Source organism: Crotalus tigris, unplaced genomic scaffold, assembly GCF_016545835.1.
Source record: "Crotalus tigris isolate CLP2741 ecotype Arizona unplaced genomic scaffold, ASM1654583v1 scf7180000024153.1733885, whole genome shotgun sequence".
Classification (NCBI taxonomy): domain Eukaryota; kingdom Metazoa; phylum Chordata; class Lepidosauria; order Squamata; family Viperidae; genus Crotalus; species Crotalus tigris.
Window position 1 is genome coordinate 812,307 of NW_024100414.1, and position 25,969 is coordinate 838,275.

General features: G+C 47.9%; 1 protein-coding gene across 5 annotated transcripts; it reads left to right on the forward strand.

Annotated features, from left to right (window-relative positions):
* Positions 1-465: 465 nt before the first annotated feature.
* NSMF (NMDA receptor synaptonuclear signaling and neuronal migration factor) lies at positions 466-24,484 on the forward strand. Of its 5 annotated transcripts, none has more exons than XM_039322934.1 (16): positions 466-1,153; positions 8,464-8,525; positions 9,369-9,944; positions 11,183-11,258; positions 11,940-11,945; positions 13,013-13,081; positions 17,453-17,505; positions 18,228-18,314; positions 18,799-18,920; positions 19,088-19,171; positions 19,899-19,932; positions 21,057-21,127; positions 22,187-22,266; positions 22,370-22,472; positions 22,721-22,796; positions 23,473-24,484. In XM_039322934.1, exons 3-16 carry the CDS (start codon positions 9,422-9,424, stop codon positions 23,568-23,570), a joined length of 1,482 nt encoding a protein of 493 aa, XP_039178868.1. In that variant the 5' UTR covers positions 466-1,153; positions 8,464-8,525; positions 9,369-9,421; the 3' UTR covers positions 23,571-24,484. The 5 variants fall into 5 exon arrangements, with proteins under 5 accessions (XP_039178868.1, XP_039178865.1, XP_039178866.1 ...); XM_039322931.1 differs by lacking the exon at positions 466-1,153 and adding an exon at positions 3,051-3,370; XM_039322935.1 differs by lacking the exon at positions 466-1,153 and adding an exon at positions 6,650-7,182.
* Positions 24,485-25,969: the final 1,485 nt, after the last annotated feature.

The following is a 25,969-nucleotide window of genomic DNA, read 5'->3' on the forward strand; positions in this document are numbered from 1 at the left end:
AGGATCACTCTGAAAGTCAAGCTTTTTGGTGATAAGCACCAAAGGCTGCCGACAGAGGCGAACATTGGTAGTTCAGGATTGACTGGGGGGTCCTTCGTGCTCTCTGAGCTTGGCGGTTTTCTTGCAGATGTTGCATGACCAAAGTGGGTAACATCATCAGTGCCAAGAGGGAGTGGTGCTTGCAGAGTGCAGGAGAGGACTGTGGGGTCCTGGGTGCTCCCTGAGCTTGGTTTTCTTGCAAACGTTTCATGACCCAACTAGGTAACATCATCAGTGCTAGAAGGGAATGGGGTTTGTGAGAAGAGGAGGAGGAGGTGGTGGTGGTGGTGGAAAGGACCGTGGGTCCTTGGTGCTCTCTGACCTTGGTGGTTTTCTTGCAGACGTTTCATAACCCAACTACAACATCAGTGTAGAAAGAGGGGGTTGCTTTCTGATTATTTGTCAACAGGGCAAGTTACTTATATATAGTCAGAAGGTAGCCCCACTTCCTTCTAGCACTGATGATGTTACCTAGTTTAATAATGAAATGTCTGGAAGAAAACAACTAACCTCAGAGAGCGCCTGAACCCTACAGCTCTCGTCCTCCTCCTCCTCCTCTCGGCACACCCCACTCTATTCTACCCCTGACCAAATTTTGATAATGTTTGATAATGAAACCTCTGCAAGAAAACAACCCAGCTCAGAGAGCACCTCTGAGATTCTTTCTCTGAACTTTTTATATCACAACAGTCGAACGTAGGTCGAAAAAGAAGAAGGTGGAAGACCTTTTCGGACGGTCTAACTTTTGCAGGCGTTTCTATTTTAATTTGGGGTGCGTCTGTGACTCTTCCAATCAGTGGGGACTCCTGGGGAACTGCCTAGATAGATCTGCAGTTTTCTTGGCAAGATTTCAAGGAGGACTTGGCCATGACCAGCTTCCTCGGGCTGAGAGAAAGGGACAGGCCCAAGGTCACCCAGCTGGTTTTGTGCCTAAAGCAAGACTAGAACTCACGGTCTCCTGGTTTTTAGCCTGGTGCCTTCGCCCCCGCCCCTAAAGTAGCTCTCTTTTTAATTTGGTAAGTGTTTCTATCTCAGTACGGCACAAAACCCTTCTCTCTTTTTTTGTATTTTTTCCCCCAGGAAGAGCTGGAGAACTGAAGCTGGACAGCTCCAGGTAGGGTATTTTTCCCACTTTTAAACTGAAATGTTTTCTCTTTTACAATCAGAATTGGCCCATGGGGGATGCTTTGCAAAACATTTACCATAATCAAGGCCTGATTTTTTTGTTGTTGTTTTTCTGAGGGGGGAAGAGGAGGGGGTTATGTTTGTGAAAATGCTGCGGGCGGCTCTGAAGGATAGCAGTGAGGAAAGAGACAGAAGCTCTTATTTCCTCCTGCTTTTCTCTCTGTTGGATAACTCTTTGATGAGTTGGTTCTGCTTTGCCCTTTGTTTTCAACCTCTCCTGTTCCTAATGGCTCTGTTTTATATTATCTTAATTTGGGAATGGTTGCAACTTAATTTTATTGCAAGTGGCTTTGAAATACAGTTCTGTGGGAAGTGATCCATCCATAATTTGTTCTTTTGGGGACAGCAATCTTAAGAAACACAGTGGAATTCTTGGTGCTCTCTGAGCTTGGTTGTTTGCTGGCAGATGTTTCATTACCCAACTAGGTAACTTCATCAGTGCTGATAAGGGAGGGGTATGTTCCTTTTTTATATACATGAGCTTGCTGGGTGATGATGGTGGTGAATTTTCTCCTTGGTAGTTCCCCGGTGAAGGCCTTGTTTTCTGCTTGGCTGTTTGTCTGGTAATAATCTCTGCTTATCTGGCTGCTAGCAAGGTTCTCTTGGGGCCTGTTTTCTTCTTTCTTAGCTTTTTTTAATTATCTCTTTCGAACGGTGTGTAATTCTGCTCTCTATCTCTGTCTGTTGATGGCTGATTTGTCCCAATGCCAAGCTTCCAGGAATTCCCTAGAGTTTCTGGATTCGGCTTGATATCCGATGCCCACAGTTTCCCCGTTTGATACTGTGGTCCAGTCTGTCCCTGTGAAATTAAGGATTTTTTTTTTCTCACGTCTTCTGGCTGGCTGTTGGTGTTCATGGATGCACTCTGCTAGTCTTCTGCCTGTTTGTCCCACGTAGTGGCTGTTGCAATCCTTACAAGGTGTGTTGTATAGATGACTCCTGTTTTTTTTCTTCTGGGGCTGCTGGGTCTTTGGGTTTACTTAGGAGATTTTTGGAGCACTTGAGATGGTTTGTGTACCGCTGAACGGCTTTCTCCGAGGGTTTTCAGGTATGGCAGTGTTACCCTTTTCCCAGTTGGTTGTGCTTTGCGGGTTGAGTGGTCAGGCACTGTTTGCTCAAAGTTGTGTTGCATAGCGACTCATAGCAACCTTGTGATGGTGTTAAAACCACCCAGTGAATTCTCCATTGGCCGGTTCAGGAGAAGGGCAGCGAATGGGCTGAAATGCTGTGCAGGACGAAATGTCCCAGAGAGGGGACAATCTGTTCTCCGGCCTCCCTATTAAAAGAGCGCCAAAGCTTGGAGACTTTGAGATGTTCTGTCTTTGAAACAGATTGTTCCCATTATATCAGCACCCTTCCAAGGACAGGACGGACCAGTCCGACTAAGCAGAAGATCGGAGAGCCACAGAGGGAAAAAGCCAGCGGGCCCTTGGCTCACGGCCACTTTCTTTTGGGGGGCGGCGGCGGCGCGCTCTTGAACTCCCACCCAGCGCCGAGTCCAGCCTCGAGGCTCCCCCAACCTTTCAACCTTGCTCGGCGGCCTCTCTCCGACGGCTGGCCGCGCTCAGGGTTGGCAAAACGGCGCTGTCCGGAATTTGGGGGTCGCAAGCAACTTGCAGCGGATCGCTCGCTCCATCTAAGCTCGGGCGCACACGGAGAAGAAGGCAAGGGCTGCTCTTCGCCTGGCGCTGCGCTCTTGTCCTACCCGCCGGGACTGGAGGGGGCGCGGGGGCCGCTCTCCCCATATATAGGCATGCCGGCACCCGCCCTTCCTGAGCTCCTCCCCCAGTCCCCCACTCCCCCCATCTTCTCGCCGGTGGCGGAGGAGCCGCAGTCAATGAGCGGCCGCCGTGCGCGCCGAGGGGCGGCCGGTGGAGGCGGCTCCTCCTCCTCCAGCACTCTTTGGCAGATCCGCCCGGCAGGGGAGGACCCGAGGCTGGGGATCGGGCTCGGCCGGCGGAGGCAGCAGCAGCAGCAGCGGCAGAGGCGACTGCAGCCCGGCCCTGGCGGGGGACTCCAGCATGGGCGGCGGCGGCGGCGGCTGAGCGGCGTGGCGGCGATGAGCCAGGGGGACCATGGGCACGGCCGTCTCCAAGCGCCGCTCGCTCCGCAACGAGGCCGTGGCATCGGTGGCGGCCAAAGTCCGGTGAGTGCGGGCTCTGCCCCGCAAGGGGAAGGGGGCGTCGGGCTGCGGGAAGCGTGGGGGGGTGTGTGTGCGCCCCCCAAAGGAAAGCGGCAGGGGCCGCCGGGGGTGGGCGCAAAAAGCCGCGCGTAAAAAGGCTGCGCGTAAAAGCCGGCGGGGGCGCAGCGGCGGGAAGGGCGAGGGAGCCGCACACGCGAAAGCTGGAGCCGGGAATTGGGGCGGGGGGCGGGCGTCGGAGGGGCGAGCCTGCAAAGGAGAACCAGGGGCGACGGGGTGGCGGCGGCGGCGGCGGGGAAGGAACCGAGCGAAGGACCACGGCGCGGCGCGGCGAGGCGTTCGCCGGTTGCTACGGGTGTAGGAGGAAGGGACGTGTGAAGGAGCGACGTGCAGTGCTTGTGCTTTCGCACGGTCGAGCTGGCAATATGCAGCTGGGGAGAAGAGGGGGGCGCGGAGGCGGCTCGCCAGGCGGGATTGCGGGGAGCAATCCAACCTAAGCCGAACCATCCTCAGAAGCTCCAGTTTGGCTGGAGGCGGGTTTGTGCCGGCGGTTCTAGCATCCTACCCCTCTATCAGAAAGGACCCGCTGTTCCTTTTAACCAGCTCCGGATCGAATTCCGCTGAGTTCCTTCGTCCTGGAGTCTCTGTGCCTTCCTAGGACCTAGGCTGTTAAAACTCTGTGCCATTGAATGCGAAGTCCTGGATTCAGGATCCAGCCACGATTGGCTCTCTCCCTTTACACAGAGAGAGGGAGAAAGAGGGAGGGAGGGAGAGAGGGAGGGAGAGATGAAAAAAAAAACCTAACTTTTCCACACCCGTCGGCCAGAAGCCCATGCTCTATATTTTCAGCCCGGCTGTCGCGAAATAGCAGCTGACGTGTGGTGCGAAGCATTTGGCAAGCTGCCCAGCCCTGTGGAATATTTGTGGCAAAGCTCCAGAGAGCCCCTGGTTACTCCTATGAAACTTCCAACTTGGTGAATGCAGCATGGAGCCGCAGCGGCATTGTCTGCGGCAGTCCTAACCTCCCTGTCCAGGGATGGGGTTTGGGTTGCCCTTAATCGGCCTTCTGCTATGTGGTCTTCCTCCAAAGCGGGCATTGGGTCACCTTCTTGATCCCAGCTGGGTCTCCTGGCTTACGGGGTCTGCATGGTGCATGCACCCCAGATCCTTTCTGATCATCACCGAGGAGAATAGGTGGCTTATCCAGAGAGAAAAGGAGGATCCTATTTATTGGTGACTCCAATCGGGCCAGGTGGCTGAAGGTGTTTAGGAGTGAATTATTGGAGCAGGTGAATCCCGCCAGGCCCCGGGAAAATGGAATTCATATTGGTGTTGTTTCTGGCAGTTGACACATGCAGTGAGTGTGCAATTTGCCTTGGATTTCTTTTGGGTAGAAAACTTGGGTGACTAATTCGTAGAGAGATGTTTCCTGTTCTGGAGGCTCAAGCTGAATTCCTACCAAAAGCAAGGGGATAAAATAAGATAACTTGGAATTCCTGTATATTTCGGACTTTCCTGTATTTAGCTGTAATTTGAGGCTGATTCCTGCTTCCCAGTGGCATTGCGACTGGCTGAGATCTACATTTTGACATGAGATCCCGTAGTCATACTAAGGGGAGGATCTTGATAGAGGCTGTATGGGGTTCTAATCCTATTCAGGACTATCCATTGCTGTGGGACACGTAGATTCTCCTTCATCCATGTCTCTTCGACCATCAATGTTCTCATGTGATTCCTCTTCCAGTATCTCAGGGGTTGCCCCAAAGAAGAGGGGGTCAAGCTATTCTCCAAAGTGCCTGAAGGCAGGACAAGGAGCAACGGATGGAAACTAACCAAGGAGAGAAGCAATTTGGAACTAAGGAGAAATTTCCTGACAGTTGGAACAGTTAATCAGTGGAACAGCTTGCCTCCAGAAGCTGTGAATGCTCCAACACTGGAAGTTTTTAAGAAGAGACTGGACAGCCATTTGTCTGAAGTGGTATAGGTTCTTCTGCTTGAGCAGGGGGCTGGACTAGAAGACCTCCAAGGTCCCTTCTGGCCCTATTCTATTCTATTCTATTCTATTCTATTCTATTCTATTCTATTCTATTCTATTCTATTCTATTCTCTCTCCAGGATGCTCTCTCTTCTTAAATTTCAGAAACAGTTGGAAAAAGAACATCCACAGTAGATAAAATCTGGAACTCGTCACTTTGCTTGATCCTGTAATTTTCCAGGATAACGAAGGAGACAGAGATGGAAATCATTCTTAATTTCCTATAATTTGGAGATCAGCACTCTTTTTCCCCCTTAGCGATGACATTTCCCTCTGACTGTCAGCCGGCCAGCGGTCTTGATGCTGTTGAAAGTTTGACAGCTTGTTCCTTTGATTTGACAGGGCTAATAGCCAATGAGCTGCCTGCAGCCAACGGAGGTGGTCTTTCTAATTGCAGAAGGGAACCTTGGAGATTAACGGATTCAAGGATTCAAGGTTTCCTCGTTCCCTTGTTGAGCTTTCCCACTGCCCATCGAAAGGAAGTTCGTTATTTGATTTGACTTCTATTTTGGAGAATTCCAGGTGGTGCCAAAATATTCCTGCCTATTTTTTTCCCCCTGCGACAAGGAATCTCTGCTGGACTGGGAAGGAAATGCTGGCCCAAGGTCATCCAGTGACTTCTGCGCTTTAAAATCTCTTCGCTCTCCTGATTTCCACCTTACCAGATAGGCTTTAAGATCCAGAGGATCTTCTCTGCTCCCGCAGAGACCTTTTGCAGATGGATTGCCCTTCTCTCGGTCTTCCAAGCGTCGACAAATATCTAAAATTATGGGCTGCCGGCCACGGTCCCGGAGCTGCTGAAACTGGGGGCTGCTTTGAGGCCGTGAAAAATCTCTAGAAGGAAACTCAGAAGCCTGATGGGCTTGAAAACAGTTTCTAGTCCTGCCACTAATAATAAAGTTTGCTGGGAAATGGGATCTCTTGGGATCTGCTGCCTAGTTGCAAAACGTAAGGATCTAGAAAAGCATCCACACTGGGTGTTTTCTATAAGTCTGAACAGGCGCTTGTCTTTCCCATTTCTGGGGTCGGTAGATTCGCTTCCCAGTTCCCCAGTGGCAAATTATTTAGTGCATGCTAGATATACAGGTAGTCCCTGACTTACCGCTGCAACTGAGCTCAACATTTCCGTTGCTAAGTGAAACGTTTGTGAAGTAAATTTTGCCCCATTCTTGGCCTTTCTTGTCATCTCCAAAGCGCCTGAAGGCAGGACAAGAAGCAACGGACAGAAACTAGCCAAGGAGAGAAGCAACTTCAAGCTAAGGAGGAATTTCTCGACAGCAAGAACAATTAATTAGAGGAATAGCTTTGCCTTCTGAAGTTGTGGGTGATCCATCACTGGACGTATTTCAAAAGAGATTGGACAACCGTTGGTCTGAAACGGTACAGGTTCTCTTGTGTGAGCAGGGGGTTGGACTAGAAGATCTCCGAGGTCCCCTTCCAACTCTATTATTCCGTAATTCTCCGGTGCTTCTCTTTCTTTAGGATTAAGAGGCAAAGAGGGTTTGCAAAACTGGGGAGCCAACCATCTCTAGGTAGACCCTAGAGTAGGAGATTTTCAGAAGTTCAAGCTGTCGTCTCTTGGGCTTCCTCCAGCTCTTAATTTGATTCCCAGTGCAGCTGAACAATTACTTCCCTGGACGGCTAATTACCTTCTGAGAATTTTATCCTCCTCCTTCTTGTTTTGGCTCTTTGTAAACAACCAAACTTGCAGCAGGAATTGAGAGACAGGAGGACGTATTCTCCCAAAAGGACAGAGCCACGCGTGGCAACAGACATGGGCTGGGTGGGTTTTTCAAATGCCTATCCTGTGGTCCAAAAAGGTGGAGAATTTCGTTGGGGTTTAGGATTGGGTGGTTGAATGAGGCCGATGATATCTGTGTCTCTGATTTTATCGAAGGAAAAGAAAAAAATGGTTTGGATTGGTCCAGTTGTGTTAGCTCACACACTCACGGATCGGCGTCTTAAAAAACAATGTCCATCAGGAGCACGGAAGAAGCTAAACTTTGCTTGGAGATGTGCAGACGTGCGGTTGTCTGTCAGGGATAAAGGAACCGCGAGAACGCCATGAAAATTGGTCTCGTGTCATTTTCTCTCTTCTCACATGGTCCTTGGTGGCAACTGGTGGTCTGTTGAACAACTGGCCAACCTAGATAACCATGTCAAGGGTTGCAGCATCCATGGCATGTTGGGGCTGGGGATGATGGGAGTTGGGCTTCAACTTTTCTGGAAGGCTTCAACTGCAGAAAGAATATCATGCTCACAGCACTGACATGTGCCCTAGTAATCAAACTCCTTCCTTCTTTTCTTCTTTCCTTCCTTCCTTCCTTCCTTCCTTCCTTCCTTCCTTCCTTCCTTCCTTCCTCCCTCCCTCCCTCCCTCCCTCCCTTTCTCTTCTCTTCTCTTCTCTTCTCTTCTCTTCTCTTCTTCCCCTCCCTCTTCCCTTCCCTTCCTCTTTCATCCTTCCCTTCCCTATGCTGAGGATGAAAAGCAAAGTCAGTAAGACCCCTACAGCATTTTCACCTAGAAACAGATACAATTCCATCCTAGACAAGGTTTTATTTACACGGGTCCCTAAAAGCTGATTCGATGGCACGTCGTTAATCAAGAGATACGCCCAAGTGTGAGAATAGACGGCTCTGAAGTCATAGTGGTTCTTCCTGGTTTTCCCAATTTGAATAGTTTCTCTCCCCCCCCTTCCCTTCCCCCAGGAAAACATCTTTAATTTCTCAGCAGGATATATTACTTGTCAATTTTGTGCTGGTGTAAGGCCAACGGCAGCATTAGCAACATTGATCTAGCTGAATATGCTCTCTCTCATAGGGAAAGAATATATATATATATATATAAAAATGAAAAATGCTGGCAATTTTTGGGGAGGGGGCAACTTTGCAAATGGTTTTGCATCTCTTTGCAACGTCTCTTATTATAATTTCCATTTTGGGATGGAAGGCAATGGGACGGGCGGGTAGCTGTGTCTTGAATTTTGCTGAGGAGCTTATTAATTTTTTCCCCTCCCCTTTGTGTCTTTCGCTGTTTTCATTTTCCCACACCGGATTACGCGAAGAGCGGCGAGGGCTTTTGGAGATTATCTTTCTCAAAACCATCCCGAAGGCAAGAATGGTGCAGGTATGATATATTTCCCAAGATTCAGACTGCATTTATTTTATACGCCCTCTGGAGATTAATCTTTGATTCGCCCTAATTTTAAATTGCACCCCTCTCTCAAGTATCTTTCTAAGGCAATTCATATCAGGAAAAACACATTAAAGCATTGAACAAACATTAGAACGGCTCTGAAATTCTAGCCTAATGAATTAAATTAATACCGATGCCGGCGGGATTTCTCAGACAGTTTCATTAACTAATAAAAGCAAGAAGGAAGCCAAATATCCAGAGGCTTGATACTGTACAGGCCCAGTCTTGAACTACGCTTACTCAAGGATACGGCTCTATACAGGTAGTCCTCAATTTACCACCGTTTGTTTAGTGACTTAGGACCATTTTTCACACTTAGACCATTGCAGCCTCCCCCACAGCCACGTGATCAAGATTTGGATGCGCGGCAACTGACTCACATTTATGACGGTCGCAGCACAGAAGCAATTCAAGGGGGAAGCCAGACTCGCTTAACGACCGTGTGGCTAGCTTAAGAACTGCAGTGATTCACTTAGTGACTGGGACGAGAAAGGTCGTAAAATGGGGCAAAACCCACTTAACAAATTTCTGACTTAGCCACGAAAAATTTTGGCCTCCACTGTAGTCCTAACGTTGGGGGCTACCCTGTATTCAGTCGCTTCGGCCCTTGTTTCAGTCTTTAAAGTTTCTAGTTCTCATGAATGTACTTTTTTTAAATTTAAAAAAATTGGAAGTGTTGGTAAGCTGGGTTGGGGCCACCCAGGGTGGTCCTCCTCGCCCAGATATGGAGCAAGCCCCCCCCCACAAATCTTGTGTTTCTCTTCCTGCTTCCAGATCACTTGCTGGCCGAGTCGTGTGTGGGTCCAGAAGACTCCCCAGAGATTCACATGGGGGTTCAGAACAAGCGGCGGTTGTCTCTCATTTCTGACGGGAGGTTTCAGCCCGCCTTCCCTGAGGAAGCCAGCGAAAAACTGGCGGGCGAGGGCCCCAAACCCCACGTCTACACCATTTCCAGCGAGAGGCCCATGCTGTCGCAGCAGCAGAGCGAGAGCATGGAGCTGGTGGTCATCAAAGGGACGGAAGAAGAAGAAGAAGAGGAAGAAGAAGAAGGAGAGGTGGACGGAGACCGGTCCTTAGGTCAGCCTCTCCACAATGCCGGGAGTTCTCACAACCTCAGCCGACAATGCGAGGGCAGTTGGCCAAGTCACCAGCAAGGCTCGAAAGAGTATCCCAGTTGTGCTCAGTTGACGGTGTCATCTCAGCATCCGTTTGATCTAGAACACCACCACCATCACCACCACCATCAGCACCACCACCATCAACACCAGCACCACCATCAGAACCAAGCTGGTGAGACCGGCTGGCGGCAGAAGAAGCTGGAACGCATGTATAGCATGGAACCTGTTTCCGGTAGGTGCAACCGAGTTATGCTGACTTCATCCTGGCCATCTGTTGCTGGGTGATGGGATACAGGTAGTCTTCGACTTACGCCCACAAGTGAGCCCGGGATTCATGTTGCTAAATGAGACATTCTTTATATTAATCCTTCTAATTTGTAGTTACGTTTCCATAGATTATAGGCCATATCAGCATTTGTGAAATTTGGCAGTTTTAAGACACGTGACTGGAGGATTCTGGTTGTTGAAGTCCACACGTCTTGTAGGTTTCTAATACGTGATCAGTCAATAAATAAAATTTGAAAGACATTGAGCTGGCAAGGTTGCAAGTCCTGCTAGTGTGGTTTTAGATCAGTAAGCCCATGAATTAAACGTTTTGTGTGGTTTCCATACCTGCGTAATATGCAAGGGAGGCCCTCCAAGCCTTTTGCAATATGGAATTCAAGATAGCTCCAAAACATCAAACGCCTCTTTATTTCTTTTTTGCAATAATAATCCGAATCCTAGAGGGGGTTATTGCGGCTTTGTGGCTGCTGTAGCAAACTTCGCCCATGAGATCAGCAAGAGCTGAGCTTGACCAGAGAGCATAATATCATTTTTATCCCATGTAATAAGTTATACCTGTGGATCGCTTTCCTTTCCTCTTTTGAATGCTCAGCCCTGGGGGGCTGTGGTTGTTATGGTGGTTTGTCACAGAGTCAGCCAGTTGTTTAGACAGGACTGGGCATTTTTGTCCACTTGTCGAGTTCTTCCCAAGGACCAGAGACAGGCAGAGGTTGATTCTGATGGTGTTCAAGGTCTGGTTGCAGGATGGAAGCTGCTCCTAGCAAAGCTGCCTTTTGCAATTCACTGATGGGGACTTTGTCAATGCCATGTCCAAATATTATTATTATTATTACGGTTGATTGCACAGTCAGCCAGATGTTTAGACTGGATTGGGCATTTTTGCCCAGCTATCGAGCCCTTCCCAGGAATCTGGCATAGGCAGATGTTTGAAGGTGTTAAGGTCTCATCGCAGGATGTAAGCTGCTCCAAATCAAGCTGCCTTCTGCAATTGACCGATGGGGATTTTGTCAATGCCGATGAGGTTCAAGTGGTGCTCCAGAGGTTCTGGGAAGCGTCAACCACTATTAGCCATATCTCGGCTTTCTTTTGCCCCCATCGTTCTTCTACTTGCAGGCCTTTTTATTGGGCAATCTTTTTAAACTGTTTCTCCTTCTTCCTCCTCCTCCTCCTCCTTCTGTATTCCAGATGAGGTTCCTATCAGGACCTGGCTGCCCAAAGAGAACCTTTTCACTTTCCAGACAGCGACAACCACTATGCAAGCGTGAGTTCAGCCACAGAAAGTTGGGGTGATCAAACCAGGGAGAGGGATGGCGAGCGCGGGACGAGAAGCGCATGTGAGTCGGGGATTCCTCCCTGTGATTGGAGGGGCAAAGAAATGAGAAGGCTTATTTTTCCAACCCCACAGCCAGTGTCTGCCCTGCCCCTTCTCTTTATTTAATACAACTTTGTGTGACAGGACAGATAGTCCTCGATTTACCACCTGTTTGTTTAACGGTGGTTTGAAAGTACCACGGCCACTGAAAAAGTGACTCAAAAGTTGCGATCGTCGCAACAACCCCACAGTCAACGTCGTCACAATCGGGACCCTTGGCAAGTGTGTTGCCCTTTTTAGGGTGGTTTATTAAATTTGTTTGCTCCCCATCTCGGCACAACATCCCTGGCGTCAACCGATCCCCTTTTATGAGCTTCTGACACGGAAGCCGGAGTCGCTTAACGCTCAGGTTACTTGCTTAACGGGGCAAAACTCGTTAGCAACTGTCTTCGCTTAGCAACAGAAATTTGGGTTGTAAGTTGAGGACTACATGTGTCTGTGAACCGTCTGCACAACAAAGGATTGTTAACACTGAAAATGGAGTTTGCCACTAACATTTCTTCTTCCTGTTTCTCTCTCTCTCTCTTCCTGCTTCTGTTTTTTTTTTGTTGTTGTTGTTGGGATTACCAGCATTTCGTAAGTATAATTGCCACCGCGCCTTCATAAATCTTGTGTATTCTTTATCGCTTGCTTGTATGGGCATCTTTGGGTCAAACCTTCTACATTTCTTCCGGTATGTTGTGTGCGTGTTGATACACAAAAAGACCAAGACTTGAGCCATCCTTTCTCCTGCCACCTTTCTCGTTTGGAAGGGTGAAGATGTTGTGGTCCACACCTCCGCCTTCCCGTCTGCTGCTTTGCAAAGCCCATCTTGGTTTGCTGGGCGACCGGAAATCAAAATGTTGAAACATCCCCCCCCCCCTTCATGAATCCTTTGTGTTGATCATTGTGTAAAGTCCTTTCCCGGTGCCTCATGTGGTCCCGTGTCCATCCGTGATGTATTTTAGTACTAAGGAGATCCTTTTGGGTGCTGGAAGATGCAGATGTGAACACCAGGGTGGCTGAAAGAAATTGTGCAATCGGGAAAAGGGTGGTGATGGTTAAGGAAACAGGGTTAGAAGTTGGGCGTTGGGAGTTCTAGTTCTGCCTTAGGTGCAAAGCTGTCTGGGTGACTTCGGATCAGTCCTTCTTTTTCTCCTTCTCAGTCTTAGGAAGAAGGAACTGGCAGGACCAGTTTGGTGCAGGGCTTAAAGGCAAGGGATTACAGGTTGGAAACCCAGAGTTCTAGTCCTACCATAAAGCCTACTGGATGACCTTTGGGCCAGTTTCCCTCCCCTTCCGCCCTTAAGAAGGAGAAGGCAAGGACACAACACTTCCAAAATTGTTGCTGAGAAAACTGCAGTGTAGGGTTGACTCAAAATGTTGTGCATCCATTTTGATTTCCCAGATTTTTTCGCCCACAAATTGGTGCCATGGCACCCACTTTGCCCCATCTCCTTGCCATCTTGTGATGTGGCTCATTTTCGTCATCTCCTCCTCCTCCTCTTCCTCCTCCTCCTTCTCCTCCCTGATCGCGGGATTTGGAACCCGTGTCCCTCTCCTCCCCCTGCCCTCCACGCCCCCCCCATCCCTTTTTCCATGTCATCGCTCCCTTTTGAAGCTGCCGTGGCTTTGGTTTTAATGCCTTAAACCTGGTTCTCCAGGGCGTTCAGGGGCTACGCTGAGAGGAAGCGTCGAAAACGGGAGAACGATTCGGCAACTTTGATCCAGAGGTATGGAGGTGCACGGGTTCAAATCTTTTTTTGCCTGGTTGTATGCGCCGGCTGCAATGGATGCTGAGATCCCTTGTTTCTTTCTTTCTTTTCTTTTCTTTTTTCTTCTTTTTCCTGGATTAAAGGAACGAAATACTAAATTCAAGACCCCCACCAGCCTCTTTGCTGGGCTGCTTTCCTGAGAAGGCAGTTGAGCAAATAAATGCTTTGCTTGTTCGTAACGGAAGCTTATCTTTTTCCAAAAATCAAACTTGGCCAGAGCTTCGGGCCAAATGTTTTGATGGGGCGCAAGTTGGATCTGCTCACAAACTCTGTGCTTAATCGGCATTGCTCCACAAAGGATGCTTTGAATTATTTGCAGCTCATTATTGTCCTAAGCGGTATCGATTCAGAATCAATGAATATGCTTTCTTCTCTTTGGCCCGTTGAATTGAGGTTTTCTTCCTGTAATTAACTTGAAGGCTCAAATAGAATCGGGCTGGGGAAGCGTTGGCCTGCCAGTTGTTGGACTACAGTTCCCATCCTCCTTGACCATCAGCCGTGCCGTCCAGGCTTAGGGGAGCCTAAATCCATTCACCCCCAAAGGCACCTCTTTTTCCCACATCAATGCGTGAGTTATGTCAGCCCCAATCCTGCCGAGCAGAGGTGTGTTTTGTATCTCCCTTTTGCAGATGGGAAGGCTGAGTCCCAGAGTTTGTGATTTGTCCTAGAGAGGCTGAGATCCCACCACACGCCTGCTCTCTAAAGGCGAGAAGACCCTGTGATGGCTTAAGCTCTGCCAATTTTGATTTTCATTTACCAAAGGGGCAAATGCAGACTGACAGGCGTCAGCCGTTGCGGCAAGCATCCTATTGGTACACCTGCAAAGATGCAGCAAAAGTTCCGATTCTGGCTTGGATTAGGCCACTGGGCCTCCGTGCCAGATGCGACGGTTGTTCTTTTTGGCTGCCAAGTGTGGATTTTTTTCCCCCCCTGCTTACCCTTTCCGGGTTGGGGAAAGCCAAGTTGGAACGGGAAGAATCTTGGCATCGCTGCCCGCAGCTTGGCAGGGTTAAAGAGGAAGTGAGCGGTTGAGTAGGGGACGTCTTCATTCTCAAATAGTTTGGCGGTCTCTGCTTCCTCCATTGGCAAGGATCTGTACCACAGTGCTGCCTTATACAGACAGTCCTCGGCTTACGACACTCAGTGACCGTTCAGAGCTACAGCGGTGCTGAAAAAATGACCGTTTTTCTCCACTTAACGATCATTGCAACATCTCCATGGACCCGTGATCAAACTTCGGATGCTCGGTGACTGGCTCATATTTACAACGGTCGCAGCGTCCCGTGGGGTGTGTGTCAGGTGATTCCCCCATTTGCAATCTCCTTCCGAGCTGGCTGACTAATTTAACACCTGCCGTGATTTGCTTAACTGCCGTCAAATGGGGCAAAATTCGCTCAGCAAATGCTCATTTGCAGCCGTAAGCCGAGGACTTACCTGTATTCCACTTCTTGTCTCCTCTGCCTCTGCTTACTCCTGGCTGGGAATCTAATGCGCATGTTTGAGAAGAAAAAGAACAACAGCTGGAGGCGAAGACTAACCCCAGCCTCCTGTTCTCTAAAGAGGCTTTGCATCCCTGAGCCCAGAGCATCACACTAATACTGAGGAGGGGGGACCTTATTTGCTATAACCCCTTGGGCTTTTGCTTCGATAGACGATGAGGCTGCTTGCTTGAGGCTGCCGGAAAAGGTTGTGGCACTGACCGGTTGTGCTTTCCTCCTTGAAAGCATTCCAGAAGCCGCTCATGCTGCTAGTCCCCAAGAGGGCAGGATTCGGATGCAATCCGAGCCCCTCCGCGAAAGAGAATGCATCTGATTGGAAGCAAAGCCCGTGGCGGTTAATGTATATTTTGTTTCAGGCTTTGACTTGTCCTTTTGAGTCAGGTTAATAAATAAATAAATAAATCACACCTTCAAGAGTCTTTTGTGTTTGATGGAAAGGCCAAATAATTCTCTGATGGATGCAAGGTGTAAACCGCCAGAATAACCGCCTAGACACTTGAGAGTATCCCCCAAATATAAGAATATTTGTGACATTCCGGAGAGAGATTTCAGAATGAATCTGTTTTTACAAAATAAGGTGAACAAAGCAGGAAAACTCTGTCGTTTTAATCTTGGTAGGATGGATGCGGAGAAAGTCAACAAAGTTGTCGGCTATAATCTGTCTCTTTCCGTTATGGCATAATTTTGTTCCTGATTGTTCCTGATCCCAGATTAGCAATTGAATGAGTGGCTCCTAATTCAGATTAATTGGGTATTTGTGGAATAACAGAGTTGGAAGGGATCTTGGAGGTCTTCTAGTCCAGCCCCCTGCTCCAACAGAAAAACCCTACACCATTTCAGACAAGTGGCTGCCCAATCTCTTCTTTAAAACTTCCAGTGTCAGAGCACCCACAGCTTCTGGTGGCAAGCTGTTCCACTGGTTAATTGTCCTCGCTGTTAGGAAGTTTCTCTTTAATTCCAGGTTAATTCCAGATCCATTTAACAACATGAGTCCCAACAACTGCAGTGATGTGCTTAACAACGCTGGCAAAAAAAAAATAGGTCCTAAAATTGGTTGCGATCCACTTAACAGCTGACATCCTTAGCAACAGAAGTTCTGGTCCGTACGTTGAGGACTAGGTACTTGTAAGTCCTGGAAAAACAAGACTGGTAAAATCTCACCGGTTGCTTTCAGCAAACAGACCTAATATTCCTTTCTTATTGATCTCTTCTTCAATTTTCTCATAAGATTTTAGCCGGGAGTCGAAATGCAACTTTTTTTTCCCTTCTAAATTGCAGACTTTGGCACCAATTAGGCAGCCCGAGTTTCGATGTGAGCCCTTTAGACTCTTAAACGCTTTTCTTTCATTTCGCTTTTTGGATTTTGCACCTTGAGTTCTATCCATCTTTGCCGGCTCCTAAAATCATCCGTCGCACCTTATTGACAAGCTGTCACGCGCACGAGCATCAAGTTGCCGTAAGAAAATGAGAAATGCCTTTAGCCCGGGGAGGGTGAAAAAAAAAACCAAACACCTTCCATTTCAAGGGTTGGAAGCGAGGGTTTTTCAAATTGTGGGTCACGACGCTTTTAAAAAAAAAAGCGGATTGGGCTTGTGCAAGCAGCCTGAAGCAGGTTTTGAGAGATGGCTGAACCTGTGTTTTCACCGGCTGTGAATTATATTCACCGTTCTTTGGGATGTCTTGTCGAAATAGGCATATTCAGGAAATCTGCTGTTGTAATTTGCAAAACCGAAAAGGTCTGTTGGGTTGGAAGAGAAAAACCGAACGGTATTCTAGTCACACCAGCAAAACGAAGTGGAAAAGCTGGATGAAAGTAGAACATCTTATAATTATAGAATGATAGGTCTGGAAGGGACCTCGGAGGTCTTCTAGTCCAGTCTCCTGCTGGATCAAAAATGGGGTGAGCAAAGTCCTAATCCATCCCCAGAAGCTCGGTGGGGGACTTCTTTGGGCTAGTCCCTCCTCTCAATCCAACAGACAGTATGGGGTAGTGGTTAAGATGTTTGGACAAGGAGTCTAAAAAATCAACTTCTAGTTTTTCCATTCGGCGAGGAAGCCAGCGAGATAACTTAGGACCTGTCGTTCTCTCTCAGCCCAGTCCTGGGAAGTTGAAGAACGCCTCCCTACCAGCTCAGGTTGGGTGGAAAGCATCCATAATTACCTTCATCTCAGAGTTGTACAACTTGTACAACAACCCCCTGAATGATTTAAAGTAAAACTTGACTGAATCAAAGTGGTCTGTTCTAAACCAGAGTCCAACCAGAGATGGAGAACTTGCCCCCCTAGTGGTACCTGGTAGGAATAACAGGTGATCCACCAGCTTGTTGAAAGGTGGAATCAAAAAAACGGGGTCCTTTTAGCGAGAGGGTTGGACGTTGTAAAGAGTAAGATGGAGGTTCTTCCAACTCAAAAAAAAAAAAACAGGTTCTGCTTCCTACAGATCATTGATGCTCTCTGTAAGCTACCTAAACCTGAGAATGTTCCTTGCGCTGGCTTGACTTGTGCGTTCTTGCTCTCCTAGCCAAGATTTGTATATTTTCGGTGTTTTTCTCTACCTACTCCTTCTCCAAATTCCTTCAAGGTGGGTTGAAACTGTGTTATGGGCGAACGTTCTAGTGAACGTTCTCTGCACTGGTTTTTCTGAGGTAGCTGAGGAGGTATCTAAGGGGGCTTTGGAAGTAAAGGTGAAGGTCTCCTGCAACGGGCTTTTTTTCCTGATTTCTTTTTATCTGCAGCTCCGGGAGGTTGACAGATGGTCCTAGAGAAACGGCTTTCTTCCTCTTCGCTTCCTCAAGACTGATGGCCTTCCGTGTTTTTTTTCTCCTTTCAGAAACTTCCGGAAACACCTCCGTATGGTAGGCAGCCGCCGCATGAAGGCGCAAAGTAAGTGAGGAGAATGACTGGGAGGGACTACGCCATGCCATGTTCTTAGGAGTTCTCCTGAGATCTCCCTTCCCCAACCAGGGTTGGACCTCCTGACCCCACTCCCCAGTGGTTTCAGACAAGCTCTCTTAAAGCCCCCCCCCCAAGATGGGAGTGTTTGTGCAAAACATCAATCATGATCCTGGTTGGGGAAAGGAACCTTAGATAGCCCCCTTATTTTTCTTGAAAAAAAGGCAGGGATGGGTGTGATTTTAGCAATATTTTGTTATAATTATTTGCCGTCTCCTTGTCCTTCCCCCAAATCTCTCCTTCTCCTTCTCGTCTATCTCCTTCTCCTTCTTCTTGTCTATCTCCTCCTTGTCTATCTCCTTCTTGTTGTCTTTCTTATCTATCTTCTCCTTCTCCTCCTTCTCATTGTCTATCTTCTTTTTCTCCTCTTCTTCTCCTTCTCCTTGTCTATCTCCTCCTTCTATTTCCTTCTCCTTCTTCTCTTATCTATCTACTCCTTCTTCTCATTGTCTATCTTCTTTTTCTTCTCTTCCTCCTTCTCCTTGTTTATCTCCTTCTCCTTCTTGTCTTCATCTATCTTCTCCTTCTTGTCTATCTCCTTCTCCTTCTTTCCTTATCTATCTTCTCCTCCTCCTCCTCCTTCTCATTGTCTATCTTCTTCTCCTTCTCCTTCTCTTTTCCTCATTGTCTATCTCCTCCTCTTTTCCTTCCAGCTTTTGCCGAGCGGCAGAGAAGTTTCAGCCGGTCCTGGAGCGATCCCACTCCCATTAAGCCTGAAAACCTCAACGATTCACGAGAAAGTACGTCCCCTTTTTCTTGAGCACCCAACCCAAGTGGAAATGGGCCAGAGGGCGGGGGCGGGGGAGAGGGCATCCACGTTCCAATCTAAGCACGTTTCATCCGGGAGGGCAGAGACAGCAAAGGTCGCCTTGACCTTGTAGATGAATTGTGTAGCCCTTGCAAATCTTCCAATGTCCTCCTCGCCGCCTGGGTTTAGTTGCACAATAGCTGGGGTGCTCCAGATCCCTCCACTCCACTGTTGTTCCCAGCCTGTAGCTACTCAAGCGTCTTGCAGGAAGGGTTCAGACAGGTTGCGCAATGTAGGGGGGTGGGTTTTTGGATGTGTGATGGCAGGATCTGCTTATGCTTCATCTTGGACCTTTCCTCAAAGGAGGACCCCGTCCGTATGGGCTACGTCCTCCTCGGTGGCCCGGGTGGGGTTTCTGCCTCTGCAGAGATGGACCTCAAAGCTCTTGTCTTCTTTCGCCCCCTCCCCTTCCTCAGGCCATGAATTTCAGGATTCCTGTTGTGCCATTGACAAAGGGGTCGACTTGAACTGGGAGGTGGAGAAAGAAGTGGAAGCGGCCGCCTGCAGTGGGGAGGACTTCGTTCCCCCCAAAATCATGGTGAGCAGTTCTTGAGGAGCACTCGGGGACCCTCCGGGATGGGAAAAGCCGGTCCCGTCTGCCTCTTGCTTGTCCTGCCCCCAGCTTGTAAAACTCCTGCCAGTTCCAATTCTCTCTTTGCTCTTCTTCTTCCCTCCCTCCTCCTCCTGCTTCCTCTCTTGTTCCAGCTCATTTCCTCCAAGGTGCCCAAAGCCGAGTATGTTCCAACAATTATCCGCTGTGATGACCCATCGATCATCCCCATCCTCTACGTAAGTCTTGGATTGGAGCTGTGGGGGAATGTCCTGTCTGTCTGCCTCTCCTCCTCCTCCTTCTCCTCCTCCTCCTCCTCCTCCTCCTCCTCCTCATCTACCCACCCTCTTATCCCCCACCTCCTATCCCTCTGTCCATCCACACATCACACATCTCTCATCTCTCTCCATTTATCTATCCATCCATCCTTCCATTTCCCGTTTCTGTCCATCTCTCCCTCCCTCTCTGTCTCTCTATCACCCACTCTTCCTTTCATCCCCTATCTTCTGTCCATCCATCCATCCAATTTTCTCTCTCTCTCTCACTATCTAATCTCATCTCTGTGTCTCTGTCTGTCCATCAGTCTACAAATCCCCCCCCTCTCTCTCATCTATCTTCATCCCTCTCTCTCTCTCTATCAATCATCTATCTTCATCCACCTTCCTACTTAGCTATCTCTCCTACTTCATCTCTCTCTCTCTCTCTCTCTCTCTCTCACACACACACACACACACACACACACACACACACACACACCTTCTCTCTATTTTTCCTCCTAATCTCTTTTCTATCATTTCTGCCTTCCTACCTTTTCAGATCTTCTTTCTCCCCTCTAACAATAGACCTTCACCTGTATCCTGTCGCCCTACTCTCTGCCCCATTGCCTCCTCCCAGTTGGTCCCCCATGACCACCACAGCTGTGGCTTTTTAATCCTTGCCTCTTTGTTGTTTTGTTTTGTTTTTCAGGATCATGAACACGCCACCTTCGATGACATCCTGGGTATGTCAGCTTTGGGTCACAAATCACATGAAGTTATGGTGTGAATGTTGTGTTATACGTGTGTCTGGTAGCTTAGCCAAAGATCCTGCTGGTCAGTGTTTACAGGGCGGAAATCTGGATACATGGAAAAGATCCTAGCAAATCCTTCAGGTCGCAGGAAGTCCAACATTCTCTCCAGCAGAAAAAGAGGTGCCCTCTTGTACTTAAAGTTGAGGGAATCTCGGTCTCTCTTTCATTTCCCCTCCCTCAACCTCCTCCCAGGTGAGCAAACCTTGGGTGTCCAGGAGGAGCAAGATGAGCAGACCTTTAGTAACCTCACTCAACCTCCCCTAAGAGGAGCAAAGCCCTAGTAGGCAGGAGATGCCTGGTGGAGAAAGTGGATAGATGGGGGAATACCTCAACTTTCCAATTTCTCCCATAACTGATAGAGCTGAGGGATGGGAGCGCGGCTGACTGGGCGAATCCTGGGAGTTGAAGTCTGGACACCTTAAAAGTTGCCACGGTTGAGAAACATGGCTTGAGAGAGAGAAATCCCCCGGGCTTTTCCCCCTGCTCCTGGGTGTCAAAATAATGGCCACAAATTCACTCATCCTCATGGTGGGGCTGGCCAGAACTGGACACCGTCTTCCACAGCCTTTCTCCTGATTTTCCAGACTTAACAAAATACAGGTATTCCTCGACTTACGAACACAACTGAGACCCAAAATTTCTGTTGCTAAGAAGAGACGTGGGCTAAGTGAGTGTGGCTCCTTTTTCTTCTTGTTGTGAAGTGAACCACTGCAGTTAAATTAATAACACGGCCCTAAAGTGGATCCGGCTTCCCCGTTGACTTTGCTTGTCAGAAAGTCGCAAAATCATGTGACCCCGGAACGCCCGCAACCGTCACAAGTACATGCCAGTTGCCAAGTGTCTGAATATTGATCACGAGACCGTGGGGACGCCCCAATGGTCGTAAGCATGAAAAAGGGTCTCTTTTTTTCAGGGCCGTTGAGCCTTCAAACGGTCACTCAAAGGACTGTCGTAAGTCGAGGTTTATCTATATCCCTCTTGGGGCAACTTTGCCCCCCCGAAGCATCCTCTCCTCCTCCTCGCTTCATCCTTCCTTCTCCCCCATCTGTCCACAGAGGAAATCGAAAAAAAACTCAACATCTACCGGAAGGGCTGCAAAATTTGGAAAATGTTGATTTTTTGCCAGGTGAGTGAGCGGGTGCCAGAACGTCGCCGGTCCCTCCAAAGTCTGGGCTGCAACCGCTGGCTTGGAAAAAAAAACAACCACCTTCCCCACGTGGGGATTGACAGTGACAGAGAGGGCTTATAAAGGGGTCTCCTCCCAAAGCAATTGCATTGCACCCGCTCCCCAGATGTGCGTCATCTCCTTGGCAACCGCCAGCCCTGAATCCCAGCTTTGTAAAAGAAAAAGAAGAAAAAGAAAGTCACAGAAGTTGTGGGCTGTTTCCCTCCCCCCCTTTTTTTTGGCATTTGGGAGTGGCGTTTTCTTTCTTTCTTTCTTTCTTTCTTTCTTTCTTTCTTTCTTTCTTTCTTTCTTTCTTTCTTTCTTTCTTTCTTTCTTTCTTTCTTTCTTTCTTTGATTTATATCAGAGGTCCCCAACCTTTTGGGCACCAGGGATTGGTTCCATGGAGAGAGGGTTTTCCGCGGACTAGAGAGTGTGTAGTTTTGTTTGCTGCCTGCATCACACAGATGGGGCTTTGCTTGTTTGTGCGGACCGGTTGCTGGCATGCTGCGGCCAGCTACCGGTTCATGGACAGGGGTTGGAGACCCCTGATTTATATGACTGCCCATTCAATCTCAGGAACTCTGGGCAATTTAGCAACTTAATACTTTCTCCTTTAGAATCCCTCTTCTCAATGGCAAATGTGGGCTTCAGGGAAGAAATGGGGGGAGATAAAAGAGGTGAAAAGCCCCCGCAAAACTTAAAGTCTTATTCCTCCTCTGAATTCTACAAAGAAAGGGTTTTAAAGTTTCATCCCCACTTGCTCAAAGGGGCTTGGCAGAACCCGGATATTTTCTCCCGTTTAAGGTTGGCCATCTTCTTGTTCTCCCAATGTTCCTCTTCTCCTAGTCACGGGCTGGCTTTCCCTGTCATGGTTGGGATTGCATCTATGGCTTGTCCTATCCCAGACCAATGTCTCTCTAGGTGTTTCGGGAGGTCTTCTCTTTGCCTTGGCCATTTGAGAAGAATGTTGATGTCCTCCAGGCTGATTCCGGAAGACTTTCTCTCTTTACTTCTTGTAGGGAGGTCCGGGCCATTTATACCTCTTGAAGAATAAAGTCGCCACCTTTGCCAAAGTGGAGAAGGAGGAAGACATGATCTAGTGAGTGATGACCTTGTGAGGAATTTGCTGGGCATGCTTTGCAGTTGGGAATCTTTGGGAAATGCCTCCATCTACTCGAACCTTCTTCCATCTTGTTCTGCAGCTTCTGGAAGCGGTTGAGCCATCTGATGAGCAAGCTGAACCCGGTTCCAAATGTCATCCACATCATGGGATGTTATGTCTTGGGGAACCACAATGGGGAGAAGGTACATCCTGTGGTAGTTTGTGAGCAGGTAGAAGAGAACTTGGCCTCCTCTTTCTGAAAACCTCTTTTATGGCTATGTTAACAGAGTTGGAAGGGACCATGGAGTTTATGATTAAGTTGCCCCGATGATTATGTCGGAATTAACTGCCAAGCCCTGTAGTCTTCTAGAGGATGTGGAAAAGGGAACCAATCATTTGTCCTATATCTCAGGAGGCCTCGCAAATCACCCTGGACTTCTTTGCTTTCCAGCTCTTCCAAAACCTAAAGAATCTGATGAGTCCTTGCCGAGTGACCTTCGAATCTCCTCTTGAACTTTCAGCTCAAGGTAAATGAGACGACTAATCTGCCTTCACCTGTGAAAATACACCACTGTTGATTGGTACAAGGAGAGAGAGAGGGAGGGAGAGAAATTGATAGATGGATGGATGGATAGATAGATATGATGGCTAGATAGATGGATAGATAGATAGATAGATAGATAGATAGATAGATAGATAGATAGATAGATAGATAGATATAGATTGGATGGATGGATGGATGAATAGATGGATGGAATGATGGATGGATAGATGGATAGAGATAGATAGATAGATAGATAGATAGATAGATAGATAGATAGATAGATGATAGATAGATAGGATGAATGGTTGGATGATTGGATGGATGGATGGATGGTTGGATGGATGGATGGATAGATAAATAGATGAATGGATGGATGGATAGATGGATAGATAGATGAGATAGATGATAGATAGATAGATAGATAGATAGATAGATAGATAGATAGATGGATGGATGGATAGATGGATAGATAGATAGATGGAAAGATAGATAGATAGATAGATAGATAGATAGATAGATAGATAGATAGATAGATAGATAGATAACAGACAGACATTCAAATGTCCCATCCCAGGAAGACAATCCTGGCATCTTCTTCTAACGAGGTTCTAGCTCTGGATATTCTGGGCATCTGACCTGACTTTCCCTCCCCCTTGCAGGAAAGGAAATGATCGAGACTTATTTTGACTTCCGTCTCTACCGAGTCTGGAAGACCCGCCAGCATTCCAAGCTGCTCGATTACGATGACATTTTATGATCGCCGCCAGGACAGGCCAGGAGGAATTTCACGGGTGTCCTGAGCAGGCGGGCGTCGCAGAGTGGGAGACCTTTTTTTCACGGCCGCCAGGAGGCCGCGAGAGGCACCGGAGAAGCCATTGGGATGTCGACGTTCAAGAGGTCCGCTCGGCGGCTTGAGGCACAAGATGGACGGAGCACTGCTGAGGGAGGAAAGGGGGTAGGTCTTCAAGGACCGAGGTCGCTTAGGTCGCAAGAGGCCCCACGCCATGACAAGTTCTTCTCAGAAGACATTTGAAGCTCAGGTTTCCTATAGAGACTTTCAACCCATCATCTAGTCTATCTCTACTTCACTCTCATGGAAGGTCAAGAACTTCTTTGGTTCACTCTTGGAGATGATCCATCATCTTGTCTATCTCTACTTTGTTGTCATGGAAGGTCAAGAACCACCTTGGTTCACTCTTGGAGAGGACCCATCAAACCATTGAGGCGTTTGAAGAAAGCCAGACCCTTTAAAAAAAGAAGAAATCTCATCCATTTTAAGAACAGGTGTGAATTCTGTCTCTTTCACACACGCATCCAAACCCATCTCCAGAAGTGCAATTTTCTTTCTTTCTTTCTTTTTACAAGCAGAGGAAATATTTAACCAGCTGTTGCCGTACCACGCACGCCGAATATCTGGCAGATGAGATATTTTGGAGTCTGCTTGAGAATATAGTTGACATCGTAATATACCTTTATAGATCTGTCTCTCCACCTCTATATATTTATACTGGTGGGTAGCTAAGAGATAAACAGCCATTCAGGTTTTCTGCATCTGGCTGCAGACATTTGACTTGGATTCCACCAAAACCGTGGAGGGACACTTCAACTGTAGAACGTCCCTCCAGGACAGACCTCAATCTTATTTTATTTTACATATATATTTTTTTCAATTTAAGGAGCTGCTTCCTTAATATAGTTTGGCAAAAGCCGAGTTTTTGCCATCGGTTATCTGCCGATAGGGCTGAGGTGGACCTCGGCCGGTTTATATATATATAGATATATAAATAGATATTAATACCAATAGTTTGCAGATTAGAAACCAATAGCCATGTTTAAAAGAGTCGCTCACTGCAGCTCACTCTCTGGGTTGGTTCGTTTTGGGGACGATGGGCTGCCGTGTTGAGTTGACGAACGCCTACTGTAGCAGTTTGATTTCCGAGGGTGGAGATGGCAGAAAAAAAACCCTCAGTATTCTGTAGCATTGAATCTTTCAACGCCTCCACCCTCTCTTTCTGCTTTGTTCCAGGGAAAAATCTGGGCCAAAACGGTTTCTGAGCGGACTTCATCCTAGTTTTTCTTCGTTCCCTGCGGGTGACTGTACATTTAAATAATCCGAGATTTCACTCTGGGGAGAATTGGCTGGGAAAGGAATAGTTTGGCTTTATTAAATGGGGGGGGGGAAGGGGAGTTGAGCAGCTAAGAAAGTTGATATGCTCTGGAGATATAGTGATTTTTTTTCCAGGATGGTACTTGGGGTCTTCAGCAGGGATGAATTGCTGACTTGTCTCCGTCCGTCTGAAGCTCTGGAGAAAAATAGAGAAAAGGAAGAAAGTAGTAATTAGTATTTTCTAAATTATTTCTTTGGCTTTAACAGCTCCGCGAAAGGAAGCGTTCAAACCAAAGTGCTTTTTCAAACTGGTTTTGTTTTTCCTTGAAGACTTTTCGCTTCTCATCCAAGAAGCTTCTTCAGTTCTGACTCAGAAGCAAAACATCTTCAGGGAAAAAACAGGTGCTTTTGGGGGGGAAAAAGCAGCTTTTTGGGTCAAGGATGACTTAGAATCCCCACGGACAAAGCCTTCAACGTGGTTTTCCCCCTCTATTTATCCTTTCTGGAGGGTACCTGGTGGCTGGCATTTAAACTCCAATCTTCATCACATTCTCCAGCAGCAGTTAAAGAGATATAATTAGACAGCACAGGTGACCTTGCCAGAGAACAGGGCGAAAATTCAACCCCAGCTTTCCCCCCCCCCTCCAAGCAGGTCTTTTAAATCCTGAATTTTCCAGTTTTTTCATTCGGAAAAACGTCGCCTAGCTCTCCCCAAATGCAGAGGACGCCTGATAATTTCTCACTCCTGGTGGATCGATCCAAATATGGCATCGGTGCCACCTGGAGAAAAAAATATCAACCAGGCAACCTTTTAACAGAACCGGCTATTCTGCGCTGGGCAATTTTAACCCTTTATTCCTTGCTCTAGCCTCGTGAGGATCAGGCTGGTTTTGCTAATTGTGAAATCAGGAGAGGGAGAATGGTGTACGAGGCTGTGACTTTCTTGATTTTTATTTTCTTATTGAGGGTTGTGTGCCTCTGTTTTTTGTGTGCCTATCACACTTCCCCCCCCCCACAGTGTGCAAAAACTACCGCAGCCGTTCGTCCGT